The sequence below is a fragment of the Mesoplodon mirus genome, assembly GCF_964341445.2.
Source record: "Mesoplodon mirus genome assembly, chromosome: 20".
NCBI lineage: Eukaryota > Metazoa > Chordata > Mammalia > Artiodactyla > Ziphiidae > Mesoplodon > Mesoplodon mirus.
In genome coordinates this window covers 29034416-29055679 of record NC_138996.1, presented here as the reverse complement: position 1 = coordinate 29055679, position 21264 = coordinate 29034416, and the positions used below count along the sequence as shown (strand labels likewise).

At 35.8% G+C, this 21264-nt stretch overlaps 1 protein-coding gene across 2 annotated transcripts in view; it reads left to right on the top strand.

Moving 5' to 3' along the window:
* The window catches only part of TRAPPC11 (trafficking protein particle complex subunit 11), a 42379-nt gene that overhangs the window by 1586 nt on the left and 19529 nt on the right, over positions 1-21264 (top strand). For both annotated transcript variants that reach the window (XR_014292383.1, XM_082608698.1), the window contains exons 2-19: positions 985-1209; positions 3049-3218; positions 3878-3948; positions 4762-4876; positions 5639-5738; positions 6108-6181; positions 8509-8605; positions 10280-10413; positions 11067-11214; positions 13100-13193; positions 13917-13996; positions 14095-14173; positions 14256-14310; positions 14659-14804; positions 15451-15512; positions 15604-15736; positions 16322-16452; positions 20131-20286. Coding sequence is in view for 1 of the 2 variants with exons in the window: in XM_082608698.1 (XP_082464824.1) it covers positions 1006-1209; positions 3049-3218; positions 3878-3948; positions 4762-4876; positions 5639-5738; positions 6108-6181; positions 8509-8605; positions 10280-10413; positions 11067-11214; positions 13100-13193; positions 13917-13996; positions 14095-14173; positions 14256-14310; positions 14659-14804; positions 15451-15512; positions 15604-15736; positions 16322-16452; positions 20131-20286 (2049 nt within the window). In the remaining variant the exon portion in view is untranslated. The remainder of the gene's footprint in view (positions 1-984; positions 1210-3048; positions 3219-3877; positions 3949-4761; positions 4877-5638; positions 5739-6107; positions 6182-8508; positions 8606-10279; positions 10414-11066; positions 11215-13099; positions 13194-13916; positions 13997-14094; positions 14174-14255; positions 14311-14658; positions 14805-15450; positions 15513-15603; positions 15737-16321; positions 16453-20130; positions 20287-21264) is intronic.

Sequence of the window (21264 nt, the reverse complement as noted above, 5' to 3'; positions counted from 1 at the left end):
TATCTGTTTAAGCAATTCTAAAACTTCTGTCTATTGTGGACATTTGTCATTTCTGATAGGCTTTCCAAACCAATTATCTAGTACCCATTGTTCCCGTCAGTACTTAAGTGTGAGAAGCCTAATAGTCTTTACTAAATTAACTTTTCAGTTAAAAATACTATTTTGCTGATCAAGTGGTGGCCTAAGTGCTCCTAACTTCTCACAGAAGTTGTATTTGAGGCCTGTATGATACACTGGTGGAGATCACCTTTTAAACCAACCATATGATACACGTTTTTGAAAATATTCTTAAAATGTAATAATTTTGTTCGCAATAAACACTTTTATATAATTGCTTTTCAAAATGTAGTGCATCTTGGATTGATATAGACCGCTTCTCAGCTAAAGGGTACAGTAGAAACATGTCCTCCTAGAGATTTCCATTCATTATTAGCTTTTCCCTTGTAGATTTTCCTTTAAGTAGTACATTTGTGTTAATTGTGGAGAAATGAGAAAACATAGCTACTTAGATAATTAGCATATTATTTTAATGATATCTCAGGAAATCAGAAATTAGATGTTAGCAATTACAGAGAAAGTAGAGATGGTTGCACTTTATTGTATATGTAAGTCAATCATTGTTTTTCTTTATAACAAATCAGTAGTTTGATCACCCTCCTGCTTTCCTGGTCTGCTTATCCCAAAGTTTTGTGTGGTTTTGAGATGTTACTGGAAATAGTGATTTGTCTTAAAGTTGACTGCAATCCTTGTATATGAAAGATTTTAAAAAATATTATACCAATAGTTATTAAATTTTAATAGGTCCAATTCAAGAATTAAAGTTTACCCTTTTGCTCTGTTCTTTTGGATTTGCTTGACAGTTTACAGACACTCAAAGACTTTCGCCTTTTTGTAATGTTTTTCAAATGGTGGAGGTTCATATGTTAGATGTGGATGTGGGCTTTTAAGAAATTAATTATTAACGTATTAACATTTGTATTTCAGAATTTTCCTGACACCTTGAACATGAGCCCCACACAATGGGACTTCCCTGTGGAATTATGTTGTCGGCCTATGGCTTTTGTTACTCTCACAGGCCTGGATGTGGTTTATAATGCTGTCCATCGAGCTGTCTGGGATGCTTTCTGTGCCAATCGGAGGGCTGATCGGGTACCGATTTCTTTCAAGGTGCTCCCAGGTGACCATGAGTATCCCAAATGTAGACCCAAGGTAATGACATTATGATTGCAAGGGGACTCTCCTTCTCCGTCTGTCTCTTTCTTTGTGTGTGTGTATCTTTTCTGTTCCTATATCTGTGCAGGAAAACCCCTGAGTTTATCAAGGGTATGGTTACAGTGGTGCATGAAGAAAACTCCAGACGTTTTCCTGTATGTAATATACTACAGATGTATCTAATAATCCCCTTTTTTTTTTACTCCAGAAGAATAATTATAATTATTAAGCTTTCTATCCTATGAGCCTAGGTTTTCCATTTTTTATTTGTTGTTAAAAAGAGACCCCAAGGCTCCATAATTTTAACAAAGGCCTCTCTAAAAGGAAGGTCTCACGTTCCCCACTCACCATTGCCAGTATCATTATAAAATCCATAGTCTGCAGTTTGGTTTGATTTCACAGACATATTTTGAGCACTTGCTTTGGTTTAGAGTACCTGGAACTATGCAACAGGCTGGTGATAGAAATTTAAATAATACATACTCTCTGTCCTTGATGAGTTCTACGTAAACTAAAACAGTTTATTCAGTGTGGAGTAGGGGGTATTAAGTTCAAAACTGACTTTTAGAGTGAACATCATGGTAGAGACTCTGATTTACTTAGAAAAAAATACTTAGAATGATGATAGTATGAATTAATAATAGCAACTCATACACGTATATTGCTTATTATGTCAATTTGCTTTTTAAGAAGGTTGTGTACATTGACTAATTTGTCATTTATTGTAATCTTTTCAGGTTGGTCTGAAAGTCAGTTAATAAGACACATTGATTAAAATAAACTACCTACTTTTTTCCCCCCCTACAGCAATGTTTCTGACAGACTGGTCTTTGGACCAAGTATATCATCACCTGGGGTGTTTATTAAGCATGTCAATATTGGCTGTCCTCAGTTAAACTTGGGGGAGCGTAGGACCTGTAGATTTGGTCACCTGCTGATTCTTTTGCGTGTGTTTGAGCCTCACACACCAGAGACACAGTTTCATATACCCAGTGCCAGGAACTATGAGCTTTCTCTGAAACTGTGGGAGCAATAGCACCCCTGGCTCTTACACACTTTTTTTAGTGTGGTGTTTGTGTCAAGGAAGACCAGCGGCCCAGCACGACCCAGCCCTTTCCTCCTGGATTCATTCTTCAGAATCCTCATTTTCCTCCTGGTTCTTTCCTGAGTTCCCAAGGTGTTTTGTGTCAGATTTCCTTCCTGTCCTCTCTTTCCTCACGTGGAATAACTGTTGGACCAGCGTGAACTGGAGTAGTCTGGCCAGTGCGGGTGCTTTGGGGGTAGATTGAGATTTCACCTGGGTTCTTCAGGGCATCCCCTCCCCACGACGTGGCACTTAGCGCTGACCCCCAGTGACTGCCCTTATGCTTCTGTATTTAAGAATTGTCCTTCATTTTTTTCTTTCACCCACAAGTGAGGTGTCATGCCATCCTGGTGACACGACTTTGAAGCAGATGAAGCCATATTGGATTTTAGAGAATATTTGAGCAGCTTTTACAAGGACGGAATCTGGGATGGTGAGGAATATAAGTAGAATTTATTGGGAAGAAGGCTGTTTACTTCCAGGGTATTTGAAAGCCTGGACATCATTAGAAATGCTTTGGCTTTGGTCAGTCTTTAAATGGAAATGGTACTGGCTCTAGGGTTGAGATTCTACCTCCAGTACTTGCTAGCTCTTACCTGATCTCTGTAAGCCTGAATGTCCTCATCTTAGAAATGCAGCGTGTGTATACTGAATGAGATACATACAGAGAAAGCGCCTGCACTCCACAACAGGTGATTTCTGCTGCTCTTGTTGTCACAATACCTCTTTTCAACTTTGGCTAATGTTTGCAGAGAACTTCGTATGAATGGTACATTCCCAAAGGGATCCTAAAGACAGGCTGGATGAATAAACATCTGAATCTGGTGCCAGCCCTGGTGGTTGTGTTCTACGAACTAGACTGGGATGAGCCCCAGTGGAAGGAAAAGCAGTCTGAGTGCGCGACCAGAGTGGAAATAGTTAGGTATGTCCCGTTTGTCAGGTTGACTGTGTTGAGTCAGACTCACATCTGGAGTTTACTGACATTTGTCGAAGGCAACTGAGTGCCATTAAGACTGCAGTAGTCATTTGGGGCTCACTGGCCTCCAATGAAACCTGTTCACTTCCAACAGGTAGCATTAATATTAACTTAAGGAATGGTAAGCAATGTGAAGAAATTTCTAAGACAAATTGACCTGAAGTTCCAAATGCTTCTTCTTGCATTTATAATTTTTGGGGGGGGGAGATACAGTGATTTGCTATTTAGTCTCATAAAACACTTTTTGCTTTATCACCATTTATTTCAAAGTAATTCTTTTGGATGACTACTCTAATATATCACTATAAAGAAATAAGTTGTAGTGTAACTTCTACATTGAAGTATATGTTAAACTTTTGCCTTTAAAGCAGATTTTTGTAAGGAACAGAAGCTTGATCTGAGATGATACTTTTAAAATTTAAATCACTGTGGCATTTATGTTTCTTTGTATGTAGGAAAAGAGTTCCCCCAATCTTGGGGTTTTTAAGTTGCAATTTGTCTTTCTTTGAATTGTCAAGCTTGTATTTTATGTAGTCTTGAATGCATTTTTTAAGTTAAAACAGTTTAATTACTTAATTAATTTTATTGTTATTTTTCCACTGCAGGCAGAGTTTACAAGGGAGAAACACAAAAGTTGCAGTGGTTCTGATTCAGAAGAAAACCCCTTTGCCCCCAGGTAGCAAAAGGTTAATTAATAACTAATTGATTGGTTTATCCCCCCAATTCTTATTACCAGGAGGCATAGTTTTTAATGTTGAAATCTTTCACGCATTCAGTTATAGGAAATATGGTGTGTTAACTTAAAAAAGTACCAATAATGCATGAGTAAATGCTTATTGTAAAAATTAAAAACATTAAAGAGTGCAGATCTTCTCAGGTCCTGCTCCCTAGTTCCCCTTCCCTCCAGGGAGGCACATGTCAATTGACAAAAGAGTTATTCACTTGATTTTTAAAAAAGAAGGTTTTTTGCTTATCTGAGATCTATTTGAAATTATATTCCTTACATAAAATTTTTTTCTTAATTTGCAATAGAGCAAAGAAAAATGCTGTAGCATTTCTAGTTTCCTATAAGAAAATGTCCTGGTTTCAAATGCGTATTTCTTCTATCATCTCAGACTTCAGAAGCCAAAATACCTTTTTTGTTTCTGTCTTGAAACTTGAAGCACCTTAAATAGTTTTGGAAACAACTTTCATGCACTATTGCTTCCATTTTTAGTTACGGTTTTGAAACAATTATGCGGTATATCTGTTGGCATTACTTGGCCTGTCTTGGCCTAGTAGAAAATTCCACAGTGTTCTCCTAACATATATGTACTGTGTAACTTCTAAGCACCCCACAGAGCTCTCAAGGATTCCAGGGGTCTTATAGACGTGGTGAAAAGTGGTTTGGGTTTTTTTTTCTTAATTATATTGTACTGATTTGGGGAAATGTCCATTTAGAAAAAATGCATTAATTATTTTCTCTCTTTATGGCACTTGTTGTCAACAGGAGAAGATGTCATTGCTTCAGAAAGGGCTGCAGCCTTGTGCAATGCGTGTGAACTCTCGGGGAAGTCTTTGTTTGTACTGCCCCATACGGACCACCTTGTGGGTTATATTATAAGGTAAGTAACCTAGAATATATACTGAAATTTTTAAGTTTTGACTATTCCATTTTATTTCATTTTTTTTCATATTTTTCTTAGATGTATTTAAACCCTTTGAATGCAGCTTCAGAACTCTGTTTTATTCTGAGGAGGAAGAACCTTGAAGTTCAATCTTTATCTGACTTTGAATTCAGCTTTCTTTCATGCCCTAGGAAGATACTTCTGATATGTACTTATTTTCACAAACAGAACTTTGAGTTGTTTATCCATCTCTGGGCAAATTTTCTTGGTTCCTCTGTAGTCTCATAGTTATAGAATGAAGCAGGATTTAATTTATACAAATGTTATTTTCACCTCATTTGCCAGTTCTCATTTTTGGTCCTTTTCCCATTATTTTCCTTAATCTTTAAACCCTAAATGTCAGAGTCACAAAAGATAATTGAATCTAATTGAGTATTAGATATTTGTTTCTTTCATACTTATAAAATTATAAAATAATAGATTATTAGTGATTACCTAATTTTTACAAATTATAAGAAAGTTATTTTTATCAGTTATTTCTTAGATTGTAAAATTTTAAATGGCTTTTGGTGGGTCTTCTTTTTAGATTTTTTTATCTAAAAATTTAGCTTATATTTTGCTTTACTTTTTATCTTAATCAGGAAGTAAAGCAGACATTATCTCTGTCAGGATTTTACTTTCAGGTCTTATAAATATGATTCTTGAAAACACTTGGGTTTAAAATAACTTCAGTGTTTGAATGTTGGTCTTTTTTAACAGATTAGAAAACGCCTTTTATGAACATGCACAGACTTATTACTACACTGAGATTCGAAGAGTGAAATCTCATAAAGAATTTTTGAATAAAACAACACACCAGGTACGTGTCTTTTCCTAAAGAAGGAAATAATAGCAGCATTCTAGAGTAGATTGTTCATCATTGATTATTTTTGAGGAGATGATTTAATGTCTTTAATACTTTGATGTTTTTAAATGGCTTCTGTGCTTCTGAAGTTTTCTTTTAAAGCTTTTAAAAGCTATTTTGTCTTTTGTCCTCTTTGCCTTTAAAGCTCTTGAAGATAGATTTTGGTAGCCTTCTTAACTACACTTCTTTACTGGAATAATTCCTGAACTTTAATTTTGGATATTTTCCTTCATACTTTTAGGTCTCCTCTTAAACATTATTGTAATTTTTACATTTTTAAGAGAATATGTGTAATAATGATTTTTTTTCCATTCTTCTTTTCAGCTTTTATTTGTTAGACATCAGTTCAAAATAGCTTTCTTCAGTGAGTTGAAACAAGATACACAAAATGCTCTGAAGTAAGTTTCTAACAGCTGTCAAACTAAATTTTTCTTTATGTTAACAATAACATAGTAGTGGCAATTTCTGAATCTCAACCAAACTTTAAGTTTAAAATGTTTATGTTGGTTAGAGTCAGGTTTGTAATATTCACTTTAATTTTTCTAGTTAAATGGAATGTATTTGAGTTTTTTAAAAAATATATCCATTTTATTATCAGAAGTAAATTTTATAGTGTCTGAAAACTTTCTGGTATAATTTAATTAAATTTCATGATCTAAAGAAACATATTAAAAATTTTCCCATTCTGTTACCTACTTCTTTGTATACTCAGTAAAATCCTTGTGTTAAGACTGATTTTCAAAGTTTCATGTGTATTAAACATTATCTGAATCAGACTGAATTTCTTTTTTTTTTTTTTTTTTTTTTTTTTGCGGTATGCGGGCCTCTCACTGTTGTGGCCTCTCCCGTTGCGGAGCACAGGCTCCGGATGCGCAGGCCCAGCGGCCATGGCTCACGGGCCCAGCCGCTCCGCGGCATATGGGATCCTCCCAGACCGGGGCACGAACCCGTATCCCCTGCATCGGCAGGCGGACTCTCAACCACTGCGCCACCAGGGAGGCCCCAGACTGAATTTCTTAAGGTGTATAGTACATTTATTCAATTCAACTATGATTTTATTTTAATTAATTTTTTTTAGTTTATAATACCTGCCAATAGCATCATTTTTCATTCTTTTTAAAATTTATTTATTTATTTATTTTTGGCTGCATTAGCTCTTCGTTGCTGCACACAGACTTTTCTCTAGTTGTGGCGAGCGGGGGCTACTCTTGTTGCGGTGCACAGGCTCTAGGCATGCAGGCTTCAGTAGTTGCGGCACGCAGGCTCAGTAGTTGTGGCGCACAGGCTTAGTTGCTCCGCAGCATGTGTCCCCTGCATTGGCAGGCAGATTCTTAACCACTGCGCCATCAGGGAAGTCCCAGTTTTCATTCTAAGGCTCTGCTTAGAGCTTTGAAGAGTAGTTGCAGATGTGTTGGCAGTGGTTAGGCATTTTATCCCTTCGCTTTTATTTTACTAAACACAATTTAATAAAACATCTCTTTCTAGCTTTAACTCAATTTTTTAAGGTTAACAGTGCCAGTGTAGCAAATGGATAAAAACCAGCTATATATCCTAAAATTGGGGAGAGGCTACATATACATGGGAGGGTGGAACAGAGAAATAAATAAGTCTGTCACTCAGAGGAATATTGCAGAAACCTCCTCTCTTTTGTTGCTAATGAGGTGCTAAGCACCAAATTGTGTTCTATAAATCTCAAACTTCATATAGTTTTAGCTGGTTTTAACGTTGTTCATTTTTTATCTGTGGTATTAGTGAAACACTCTCAATTCCAATTCTGTTCAAACACAGTTCTGGGAAGAAAAATTGTTACGTGGAGAAGTTAGGAGCAAACACTTTTCTTTGGAGAAGACTGATATTTTCTCATTACCTTCCATCTTCTATCAGACTTTCCTTTCTCACACTATGCTCTCCTTCAGCGCTAGCTGCCCCGAGGGCATCCCCACTGCAGCCCATACCCGAGACCAGTGATACCCGTTTCAGTTGTGGAGATACTTGGGTTTAAAGCTGTTGACCCATCTCTGTCTTTTTTTTTGCTGTGTTGCATCTTCGTTTCTGTGCGAGGGCTTTCTCTAGTTGCGGCAAGCGGGGGCCACTCTTCATCAAGGTGCGTGGGCCTCTCACTATCGCGGCCTTTCTTGTTGCAGAGCTCAGGCTCCAGACGCGCAGGCTCAGTAGTTGTGCCTCACGGGCCTAGTTGCTCCGCGGCATGTGGGATCCTCCCAGACCAGGGCTTGAACCCGTGTCCCCTGCATTAGCAGGCAGATTCTCAACCACTGCGCCACCAGGGAAGTCCCTCATCTCTGTCTTGATAGCACCTTCTTCACCAATACAATTTCTATTTGAGAAGCTCAACATGGTACTTTTAAAAAATACTAATTTTTTTTAACAGAATGTTAATTTTGTCATGTAACTCTGGACACTTTTCCACTTTACTTTCATTTTGCAGGTGAATTCCTGTCAGTTACAGGCAGATGTTAATGACAGCAGTGTGTACAGTGGTTCTGTTCTTAGGGAAAAGTCATTGATTCCTCCCGCACATAATGAATCAATATATCATTTTTCAGGACATCAGAGATTGTTATGTGTATGTCATTACTGAGCTGTTGAGTGCTAAGAAATGTTGAGTAGATGTTATTTCTGTTATTTCTAATAATTTTGCTCTTAGGAATCTTTTCTTAAAATTAATTTATATCATAATTAACTACCTTCCCCATGTCTGTATTAGGAATTACAGGACCGCCTATAATCTTGTACATGAATTGAGAGCCCATGAAACTAATATTCTGGAAATTAAGACCATGGCAGGATTTATAAACTACAAGGTAATAGTTCTACTTCCAAATAAACAAAATTTGGCTTTAAATATTGGAGTATCTTTTTAAAGTTCGGAAATCCAGATGACTCACTTGCTCTGAAAAGTGAGTATTTGATGAATTATGCTATGCCATTTTATGTCCTTTATCTCAAGGAGCACCCTGGTTCTTAGCAGCCTAATTGTAATGCTCGGTTTTGAGCTATGGTCCCAGAGTTCTCATTTAGAGGAGTTTTATCTTTGTAAAACTCCTTGAGGAGGGTCTTGTTTGTTTTTAAGTGGGTGCAGGAGGGAGTGAGAAGAAAGCTGCCTACAATATTGAATTTTAGAAGCTGCAACTTATTAGAACTGGGTAAGCCTTCCTTGGTTTAATGGCCAGCCATAGAAAAGGTGTACCTATTCCCCTTAGAGAAAACTTTTATATCTGTTATGCGAGCATCTTAAGGTCGTATATGGTAGAAATAGACACCCCCAGAAGGCAGACGAGTCTTTTTGTTTTGCTTTTAATCTTTCCACACATCTCTTAAAGAGGCTGGCACTGGGTTAGTGATGTAAGGACAGAGGGACACTTTGCTCACTGCTTCTGTAAGTGTAAATTAGTACAGCTTCTGTAGAGGCTATTTTTGCAATGACAGTGCAGGTTTAGAGTGGGTATTCCTTTGGACCTAGCAGTTCCATTTTGGGAACTTTATCCCACGTACGTGCTAAGACTTGCAAATCACATATGTAAGGATATTTATTGCCTCTTGTAATAGGAAAAGGTTGGAAACAACCCCACAATAACTGACTGGTCAATATAAATTATAACTCCAAACAACGAAATATTATACAACTATCAAGAATGAAGCAGCTCCATGCATTGAAATGGAATGATATCCAAGATATAGTGTTAGGTGAAAAAAGTAAGGCACAAAGCAGCATATTTAGTGTGATGCTATTTGTATAAAAATAATAGTTTATTTGTAAATGCACATACTTGTCTGTGGACAGAATATATCACCAAATGTATGCTGGGAGCTTGTTGCCTCTAGAGAGGGAAATTGGATGGCTGAGGGACAGGGATGGATGAGAGATTTAACTTCATGTATTCCCTTATACCTAAAAAAATAAAATTAAAAGTGGTAATAAGCATGTGGACATAAATTTAGGCTTTGTTTCTTCTTTTTTTTTCCTTTACCCTACGTACATATAGATTATTACTTTGAAATAACATCCCAGAAAATTTTTCAAGAATTTCTGTAATCCTTGTTTGATATGGAGGCTACTGTGCTCTAATTGTTCTACAAAAAGTCTTTAGCTTTCTGACAGTTCTAAAACTGAAAGTTAATCTGTCCTTTCTCAGTTACCTGTTGGAAATATTTCATTTTTGCCCGTCTTTATGCTCTTCATTGGGTTTAATATTTCTTTATTCTATACTTTAAAAAACTTTGTAAGGTATAGAATAGATTCATTACAAATAGTGAATAATTTTATTTCATTAATCAAAGGGACATAACCTCTGTTTTTAGCATAACCTTTCTAATAGAGAAAATCAGTTCTGTTGCACTTCAATTCTATTGAACTTCAGAGAAGGAAATTCCATACTCTTTTTAAAGTTAGTCTCAATTTTTATATATTTTCAAATGATTACGCCTTTTGACTTTGGTTTTCTTCTTTACTTCGGGGTTGATTTTACATCTTCCAGATCTGTAGGCTGTGTTTTCAGCACAACACCCCACTGGACGCAATTGCTCAGTTCCGAAAGCACATCGACTTGTGTAAGAAAAAAATCGGAAGTGCAGAGTTGTCTTTCGAGCATGCTGCATGGATGTCTAAACAGTATGTTTTAAATTGTATCTTCAGAATGTTTTTTAAACAAATACTTGGGGTTTGGAGGAATGGAGTTAGCATGGACTTTGGTTCTAAGTCGAACTAAGATTTTTGTCAGTAAGTAGGTTTTTGATGATCCACCATAAGTATGTTCCCAGTAATGGTAGATACTGATTCATACAGTTTCTTAATGGAAATTAGCTAGTTCCTGGGACCATCTCTTTCATTCAGTGTATATATATCAAGTTTCCACCATGTGTCTAGATACCGAGAATATAGCAGTGAATAGACAGTATCCCTGCTGACATGGACCTTGCTCTCTGAGACTAATGACTCAAAATTGCCAAAATGAAAATTCTCCCAGAAACATGGATGTATTTGAGTGGTGGGAACTATGTTGACATCTGGCTTGATGGTATATTTATAAAGACCTGCTAACACAGAAGAGTTGACTTAAAGAATTTTTCTGTAACCTACGATTAGCGTGTGTTAGTATTTACAAAGAAATCCCCACATTTAATAGTTCAGCAGTAGCATTATTTTGATACAGTCTGCTGAGGTTATGATTCCAGGATGAATACCTACTAGAAGTAAGCTGCTTTTTCTTTCCTTTTTCTTTTTCATTCCATTTTTTTATTTCTTGATTTTTTTTTTTCTTTAAGATTCCAGGCCTTTGGAGATTTATTTGATGAAGCTATCAAGTTGGGGTTGACAGCTATTCAAACTCAGAATCCTGGTTTCTATTACCAGCAGGCAGCATACTATGCCCAGGAGCGGAAACAGCTTACGAAAACCCTCTGTAACCACGAAGTAAGTCACTGACTCCTGTATTAGCTGGCATTTAGGAAATCTATTAACCTTCTCTTGAAAGAAGATAATACTGATTGGTGTTGATAATTTTTTCCAAGCCTTTGCATGTAACAAGTTTTTATCTTTTATATTTTCAGGAATTAGGATTATTTTCAGTTTTAGCCTGAGTACTCTATTTTCACCTGTGAATTAAGCAGAAGTTTTTCTTTGAAGAACTGATTTATGATTAGCGATAAGTCAGTGATTTAGAGGAGAGAAAGTTACTTTAAAATAAAAGCCACAGTTTAGTCCATGCCATACTGTAAATCCATTGTTTTGTTTCTCTGATCACTGCTAGAGTTTGAAGGACACTGAGAAATGTGCTTTCTTTTAACCTACTGGAGAGCATAACGTTGGCCTTCTTTCTTTTCCTGGGGTTCTCCTCCATAGAAAACTCTAAAGAATCTATTTGAGGATGTTAACTGCATATTTTCTTAAACTTGACATTTCATTTTGCCTTTCTCTTGGATGATTATATTTAAATACCAGTTTCCCCATAAGCACCTTTAAAATAAGAACATGGTGTGTGTATATAGATAGAGATATTTACATTCACATAGTTATATCAGCTTATTTTCGCTTAAAACCTCAGATTTCTTCTCTGAAGATAGGTGAATTTTAACAACAGTGCTACTTAAAAAACTGTTCAAAAAAAGAAAAACAGTTTGCATATTAGTACTTTAAATGCTTGGATTTTTTCCCCTTAAATCATGATATACCTAGACTATTTTCTGCCATGTTATTTGTATATGATGTATAATTTCATTGCATGTATTATATTTTAAAAGTTTGGCATATTATATTTGAGCACAGGATTTTAAAAGGTGATTAAAACTGGGTCTTGTACGGATATGAGAAAATGGGCATTAGCAAATATTGGCTGGAATGTAAAATAATATCCTGTCAAGTAATAAATTAAGAAACCTCAAAATCATTCATGCCTTTCTTTTGACCCAGAATTTCATATTCAGGAAGCCTAAGGCAGATAAGAGATCCTAAGAGATAAGTATTAAAATTTATTTATAGAGTTGTTCTGACAGATTTATTAATTGTAATGTAAAATAAAAATAACAGTGTGAACAGCTATAGGGAACCTGTTACAATGTGGAACAGCAGGCAACCATGAAAAATAACGTTTTGGAAGAATCTTTAATGATATGGTGAGATATACAGAATGTATTTGAAAGAAAACAGGTTGAAAAATTATTTCAGCTGATGAGGAATAAACGTTTTCTTACAAAATCTGGAAGAATAATGTATATACATTGTTAACAGTGGTAGTAGGTCTATAGGTAATTTAAATTTTTATCCTTTTCCTTTTGGACGTTTTCTGCATTTTTTAACAATTACTTGTATTACATTTTGGTTTTAGAGGGAAAAGTTATAAAAAAGAAAAGTGGTATAAATTTGTAAATTCTGGTGCCGAAGATATCCTTCCCCCATCAATAACAAGACTTAATACACATGCGATAAAAAAGGAAAATAGTGTCTTCTTTTCAAAACTCCTATAACATTATTTTTATTTGTACAAAAAACACTTATACCTATGGAATAACCATCAAATTTAATTTGTAACGTATTTTTACGGGTTTATAAATTAAAAGAAAATGTAGAGCAGTTAATTACTATGAAATTATTTGTCAGAATCAGATTGATTTATTCAATTTAATTTTTATAAGACTACCTAATATTAAATGAAACATTTCTTGTTTAATTTTATGAAAATTTATGTTAAAATATTCACAACTTTGATATTTGAATGTGTTATTCGTATTTATGAACGCTTTTTTATTCTAACAAAGATTGAGGAAGAGCTGGTTTTGATGGGTTGTGTTTTAATTTACAGGCTTCTGTAACGTATCCCAGTCCTGATCCCTTAGAAACGCAAACAGGAGTTCTTGACTTCTATGGACAACGATCATGGCGACAAGGAATACTAAGTAAATAATTTTTTCCTCTTTCCCTTTCTCTCAACCTCAAAAGCAAAAGGTTGCTATCATAATTCTTCCATGGCTGCACTAGTATAACAAATCATGTTGAGGTAAAAATATGTGCTTTTTAAACACTTTTTAAGACTTAACTTTAAAAATGTGTTGTTTTTATCACTACGTCTTAGAATGACTTATAAATAAAGATGTAGATGTGACGAAAATATTTGGACATCTGTTGTCTTAAATGACACAATTAGTAAGCCACTCTGGTCTATTTAAATATTTTAATTCCAGTTAAGTTTAACGATTTTTTATGTTTGACATTTTAGAACATCATTACTTGAACCACCTTAAAAATGATTTCTCTATCTTTTTTGTTTTATACACACTTAATGTGAGCAATTTCTGTGGCCATTAAACTTTTTGTTAAGAAATTATTTAATCTACAGGAAATGTATTTTGTCTAGAAAATGATATTGGTATTACTTTTGAGGTGGTTGATTCCACTGGGCAAAAGAGTACAGAGCTCAGTAAGTACCCTTCAGAACAGAGACCACAGAGAAGATTCCATGCTAATAAAGCTGTCTCTTAGAAACTTTAGAATTCTAGAATGTTTAAGAATCTTAAGTACATTGTATGCAAAGGATTCAAGGAGTGTACACATCCAGTGTTCGTGTGAAGGATTTGTGTTAAATGAGCTATCTAAAATGGGTTGTGTCCTATCTTATGCAGGTTTTGATCTTTCTGATCCCGAAAAAGAGAAGGTGGGGATTCTTGCCATTCAGCTGAAGGAGAGAAGTGTTGTTCACTCTGTAAGTCTTTTTTCCAGTATAAACTATTTTTTACAGTATTCCAGGAAAACATGAGATTATTTTTATTGGAATGTTTCACATTTTATCTTTTCTAACAGGAAATAATAATAACTCTTCTGAGCAATGCTGTTGCGCAATTTAAGAAATATAAGTGTCCAAGAATGAAAAGTCATCTGAGTAGGTATCCGTAACATGCCACAACTTTGTGCAACTTTGAGTAATTTTAAATTATGTTCATACAGTCTTTTTTCCTTTATAGTGGTTCAAATGGGAGAGGAATATTATTATGCAAAGGATTATACCAAAGCTTTGAAGTGAGTTCTGTTCACTATTTATTTTTACAAGTATTCTGATTCCCTTACAGCAGAATTAGCGTGGAAATCTGTATTGAAGGATTTATTATTTCCATATTTATTCCTACTTCTATTAAACACCATTTCCGTGATATTTTTTCAAGTATTGTCTGCTGGTACAGTCATTATCAGAGTCTTAGGAAAGCTCACATTTACCTAATGTGAAAATTCCTGTTAAACTATTTCACTAAGATTTTCTGAAGTTCATATAAAATGAGTAAAACACTTCTATTTTAGTTTCTCCATGAACTATTCAAACCCTTCCTCGTGAAGCTGTCTCGGCCTGTCTGACATTTTGTCCTCTGTTAGGTTGCTGGATTATGTGATGTGTGATTATCGGAGTGAAGGATGGTGGACCCTGCTCACATCTATACTGACCACAGCTCTGAAGTGTTCCTACCTCATGGCCCAACTGCAAGATTACATCACTTATTCCCTAGAACTCCTTGGAAGAGGTAACTTGATGTTCTTTCAGTAAAATTCTGAATCTTTACAATTACATAGCATCTTCAAGCTTTTTTAAATTGGAAGAATAATTCAGTATCAGATATCTGGTAGTACTGTTATCACATGCAAGTCACTTTGAGGAGTGAAGAGGTTTTATACTTTATTGGAACTTATTATAGTTGAAGGTCTTATTGTAGTTGAGAAAAATCTGCCTTTTAAAATATGGCATAAAATAATTTTTCACATAGAGTTCAAACGCACATACATAAAGCATTGGGGCTGACTTTTAGAAAACTATGCTGTCAGTTTTCCAGACTTGTGCTTAGCCATCTTAGAAGAGAGATTTATTGGACTTCCCTGGTGGTGCAGTGCTTGAGAGTCCGCCTGCCGATCCAGGGGACACGGGTTCGTGCCCCGGTCCGGGAAGATCCCACATGCCGCAGAGCGGCTAGGCCCGTGAGCCATGGCCACTGAGCCTGCACATCCGGAGCCTGTGCTCCACAACGGGAGAGGCCACAACAGTGAGAGGCCCGCATACCGCAAAAAAAAAAAAGAGAGAGATTTATCTGCAGGGTTTTAATACCTGAAATGGGGGTAGTGGGCTTGCTTACCTGTCATATAGTTCTAATTTTCTTCCTTCTTCCTTCCTATTAGCTTCAACTCTGAAAGATGACCAGAAATCTCGGATAGAAAAGAACCTCATAAGTGTTTTAATGGTAGGCTGGCATTCTTTATATAACATCTGTATCTGGATGTGTGTATTTTATAAAACTAGCTGAACAGATGTTTAACTCCACGTTGGCACAGAATGAAACTCCTGCTCCTGAACCTGACTGTGACATATTAGCTGTGAAAACTGCTCAGAAGCTGTGGGCGGACCGAATTTCTCTGGCCGGCAGCAATCTTTTCACAATAGGCGTACAGGACTTTGTGCCATTTGGTGGGTAACCAACGTCTACAGTATTATTTTAGAGAAATCGTCCTTATTTCTACAAAATAAATAGACACAGAATAATAAAGTCAAGAATTTTCCAAGTACGGTCATTTTGTAGATGAACTGTGTGATTTTTTTTTTTTTTTTAAATTTTCTGCCCATCGACTTTAAAGATGGTCAAAATTTTAAATACTTAGTTGAGGTCTTAACATTTACTCTGTTCATTTGTAGTTCAGATGTTATTTGAAATGCATTTGGAAAGACAGTTATTTAAAAAGTTTATGCTTTATTGTCTAGGCAGGTATTTTGAAATAAGTTAAAAATAACAAAATGGTTCTTTTTTCTTTAAAATCCTATGTAAGTTACATTTTAGGAGGAACCATGTTTTTAAAATTAGAGAGGTTTTGGAGCTAGAGTTTATTTAAATTTGGTTTGATTTATGTCTTTTGAAATGCTTCAGGTGCAGAAGTCAGTAAGAATATCCAGTGTAGCTGTTTCCTTTCTGAAGAGCAGATGTGGATCAGAGAATAATGTGTGTGTGTCTAGCGTGTCTGGTGGCGTCTGACTCAGCCCTTTTTGTTTTATTTCTAGTGCAATGCAAAGCCAGGTTCCACGCCCCAAGTTTTCATGTCGATGTTCCCGTGCAGTTCGATATTTATCTGAAGGCTGATTGTCCACATCCCATTAGGTTTTCTAAGCTCTGTGTCAGCTTTAATAATCAGGTAATGGTACCTTTTAATGTGTTTTTACCATGTGTGTATCTTATTATAGCTTGCATTAAATGAGATAAAATGTGCTTAGTGAATTTTAGGTCTTAATGGTTTCATATTAACAAATGTATTTTGATAGAGTCTATTTTTAAATAATTGTATTTATAGTTCTCAACTTCTGTATCCACAATTCAAGTTTTACACTTTTCTAATTTTTGTTTTCACTCCCTGCTTAGGAAACCTAAGAACTTTGTCTACACATAGACAAAAAGTTTTGTAATATGTATCTTGAATTTCAAATAAGATATATTCAGAATGAATATAATTTTCAAAATCATTTGTTTTATTCTAACATTGGTATTAGCTTTATATTATAAAACTGTTGTATGTTTGATGTTAAAGAAATGAAAGTGGAATAGATGGGTAGAAAGTAGAAAGTAAATGTGTGTTCCTCCAATTCCATTCCTTAGGGGGCGTCACAATTAACTTCTTGAATAGTCTAGACATCTTATGTGCATGCATATATAAGCAACTTTTTTCTCCAGAATTGGGATCGTACTATATTTCCTACATTTGAACACTTTTATAGTGTGATATAGTCAAGTGCTTGATTGCATTCTGTTTCAGTTATAAGCTCACTTCTAATTTTCTGGTCACACAGAAAGTATATTGAGCCATTAACCAGCAAGCATTTATTGAGAGTTACAATATTCTTAGCATCATGGTGAACCTGAAAAAGTTTAGCATATGTCAACTCCACTAAAATATAAGCATTTTGGGAGCAAGGCCAGGACTGGCTCACAGATTGCCTAGATGGGTATCGAGGACCAAATTACGTGTGTGGGCTAGAAATACTGTCATGGCAGATGTGCCGGAGAAGAGAGCGGAAGTTTCAAAATTGAAGATGCAGTTAAGATAGGTTTAAAAAGATGAGAGGGAAAGGACGTGTTTGGCAATGAGAAAACGCTGAATGGAAACAGGAGTGAATGTTCTGTGTTTTGGGGCAAGTGAAGACAGCAGCCTCACGAGAGCAGAGGGATCATAGGTGGGGTGAGTGGGAGTCAGGCTGGGTGGCTTAGAGGAGCCTGGAGAGTTAAGCAGAGTCAGTCTGGGAAGTATCAGTAGAAGTCTTTTAAGATTGATTTATTCATTCATTTATTCGTTATCTGTCTGTTTATTTACTGGATGGTGGTAAAGAAAGAATGTTATCTGTTTAAATAGTTTTTTTTTTTTTTTGACTCGTAAGAACTGAGCGATGTCCCTGTAATAGAATTGGTTAAATGAACCTGGGTCACTTGAAGATTAGTATGTTTTATTCAACTTCAAACCATTACCCAGGGATTCCTTCTAATTATTTTGAGAATTTTAAATCAAGAGCATGAAATTTATGTTTAAGAAACTTTATTCCAGTAGCAAAATAGAGGGAAAGAAATGATTTTAGAAACCAGAGGCTCTTTGTATGAACCCAGGTATGAAAGTATGAGGATTTGGATTAGGATGCTAGTGATGGGAGTGGAGATAAAGGAATAACAGGCATTTAAAAATAGGTAAGTTTGGGGCCTCCCTGGTGGCGCAGTGGTTGAGAGTCCGCCTGCCGATGCAGGGGATGCGGGTTCGTGCCCCGGTCTGGGAGGATCCCATATGCCGCGGAGCGGCTGGGCCCGTGAGCCATGGCTGCTGAGCCTGCGCGTCCGGAGCCTGTGCTCCGCAACGGGAGAGGCCACAACAGTGAGAGGCCCGCATACCACAAAAAAAAAAAAAAAAAAAAAAAAAATAGGTAAGTTTGGATTGCTGAGTATATATAGAGGATACAGAATGGGGATAGGATGGATGAAGGATGGGCTGTTTGGTTTTTGCAGGCCCAAAGCAGTTTGTTTATTTTTCCAGCTTTATTGCGATATGGCATATAAAATTGTGTAAGTTTAAAGTGTACATGATGATTTGATATACGTATTTTGCAAAATGACTACCATAACAAGGTTAGTTAACACATGCCTCACCTGACTTGATCACCTTTTTGTTGTTGTCTTTGTGAGAACATTTAGGATCTACTCTTTTAGCAACGTGCAAGTAAATACTACAGTGTTGCTAATTATAGTCCCCATGCCATACATAGATCCCCAAAACTTATTTGTCTGATAACTGGAAGTTTATACCCTTTGACCAACATCTTCCCATTTCTGCCAACGCCCAGCATATGGCGATCCTCATTCTACTCTCTGTTTCTGTGAGTTCTGTTTCTATAAGTTATAGATTCCACATATAAGTAAGATCATACAGTATTAGGACAGGAGGTTTGTATGTGCTCTTTCTTATGCTTGGATTGGTCTTCCCTCCTCTTTTATTTGCTTAGTTCCTCGTGTTTTATCCCCTTAAAAGCCTCACTTCCTCAGGGACACCTCCCCTGACCTACATGACTGATTGACCTAGCCAGGCTCACATAACCCTTCATAGTACTTGTCACAGCTGTGGTTTCACTCTTGTCATGTGATTATTTGGTAAATGGCCTGTTTTTCTTACTAGAATGTGAGCTCCGAGAGGACAGACAATTTTTTTTTTACTCACTATGAAATATTCTAAATCTGGAATTTAGAGGGTCAAGGAAGGCACTTTCATTTTACTTTTCACATCATAGCCTACTATTCCATTTCTTTTCCTTCCTTTTTTTTCCCTTTTAGCAACAAAGACCACATCTATAATTAAACTAATAAAAATATTAAAATAAAATGTAAAGCAATTTGTTTTTAAAGTTGTGTTCTGAATATATGTTATTTGAAATTCAGGATGCAAATCACAAGGAAAAAAGTAGCGGGTACGAGGCTTCATAAGCCTGGAATAGAAATGAAAATTAGAAGGAAGGTATAAAACTTAACTGTATTAGAATCTTCTGTGAAGATAATTTACCTGCTGGGATAGAAGATGGCTCTTAGAAAGTTCTCAGTATTTATTGAAAGGATGAGAATGGTGATCCCTTAGATATGTATATGAAAGATGTCTCTGTTTATTCATCTGTAAGGAGTGTCCTTTTCTGGGGAGGTGGCTAGACATTCCGTTCTGGACATGCTGAACTTGAAGTGATAGTGGAATTATCCCTGAGACAATTGTGGATATAAGCTTTTAGTTAAGGAATAGGTCAGAATTAGAAGTTTTTATGTGGGAGATATTAGCACAGAGGTGCAGAATATGTAGACATAGATAGACTTTGCAGTGAAGTAAACATAAAGAGAAAAGCTGAACCAAAAGCCAAGGACTGAAACTTTTGGAACCTCTGAATTAGGGGAACAAGAGGGAAAAAAGACCTTTGAGGGAAAAACAGGAGGGTGAGAAACAGGAGATATTATAGTGTCACAGAAGCCAGGTAAAAAGGAAGCTCTTTAAGATGATAGACAGTAGCATCCAATGCAAAACAAAGAATAAGTCTTTGTTTCTGTCTCCAGGAAAGGGATGGCTAAATAAATGTTTTCAGAGGTCAGCTTCTGTGTGGACCATCTTTATCTTGTTGCAGCAGTGAGTGGTTAACTGCTACCATCTGGCATAAAAATACTTTTTCTTTTATTAATAAAAAATTCATAATGCTTCAGTTTCAGTGCAGTTAACCTTAACAAGCTCCAAGTAATTCGGTGTTTACTGTTAGCAAAACATAGGACATTTGAGTTCATAAACCGTGACCCTTGCTCACCTCTTTTTCAGGAATACAACCAGTTCTGTGTAATCGAAGAAGCATCCAAAGCGAGTGACGTTTTAGAAAATTTGACTCAGGGAAAGATGTGCTTAGTTCCTGGTAAAACAAGGAAGTTTTTATTTAAATTTGTGGCAAAAACTGAAGATGTGGGAAAGAAAATTGAGGTTAGTTATGAAATGTGTTTAAAAAATATTTTAAGTGATGAAAGTAATAATGTGTATGTCAGAAAAAATTATAATAAAAATAATACAAAAGTTTATTAAGTAAAAAATGAAAATCTTCCACTTGGACTTCCCAAGGGAACCCATTCATTATGGTCTTTTGGTAGGTTTCCCCTCAGTGAGAATATGTTATACGTAATATTCAGTAGTTGGCTTTTTTCACTTGATAGTGATATATGGGACATCATTTCCTGTTAGTACATGAAACCAACCTCATTTTTAATGGCTGCATAATCAGCTAAGGAATTTTAAATTGTATATATATATATATATATATATATATATATATATATATATATATTCTATAATGTAGTAATTATATTTTGTAAAATATGACATAATTCACACTAAAGAGCTGTATCATTTTGACCTTTAAACATTGCTGATTGCATATTTTTAAAGAAAAAATGAAGATATATACTTCAAAGGATTCATTTAATGTAGATAATTAAAATGCCTTTCAGAAATATGTGATGAAAGTCATATTTTTATTGAGCATAAACTCTGGAGCCAAGCTACGTGGTTTTCAACGCCAGCTCTCTGGCTTACCTGCTTGTGGCCCCGGGCAGTTGCTTGACCTCTTTGTGTCTCCGTTTCTTCATCTATAAAGTGGGGATAGTAATATTACCTACTTCTCGATGTTTCGTGAGAATTAAATCAGTTAGTTAATGTAAATTTCCTGGAATAGTGATTAGGACGAGGTGAGCTCTCATGAAGTGCTGCTTTCCCATGGCTGGAATGGGAATGGTCGGCTAACGTGAACTTGAGACCATTTCTAAGACAGAAACTTAAGACTGTACCCCCTATATTCTCATAACAATTTCTGGGAATCTGTTGATTTTATTATTAACCAATATCCAGAGTTTTTGCTTATTCATTAAAAAAAAATTCTGCATGATTTTGGCTAAATCCCTCGTGACG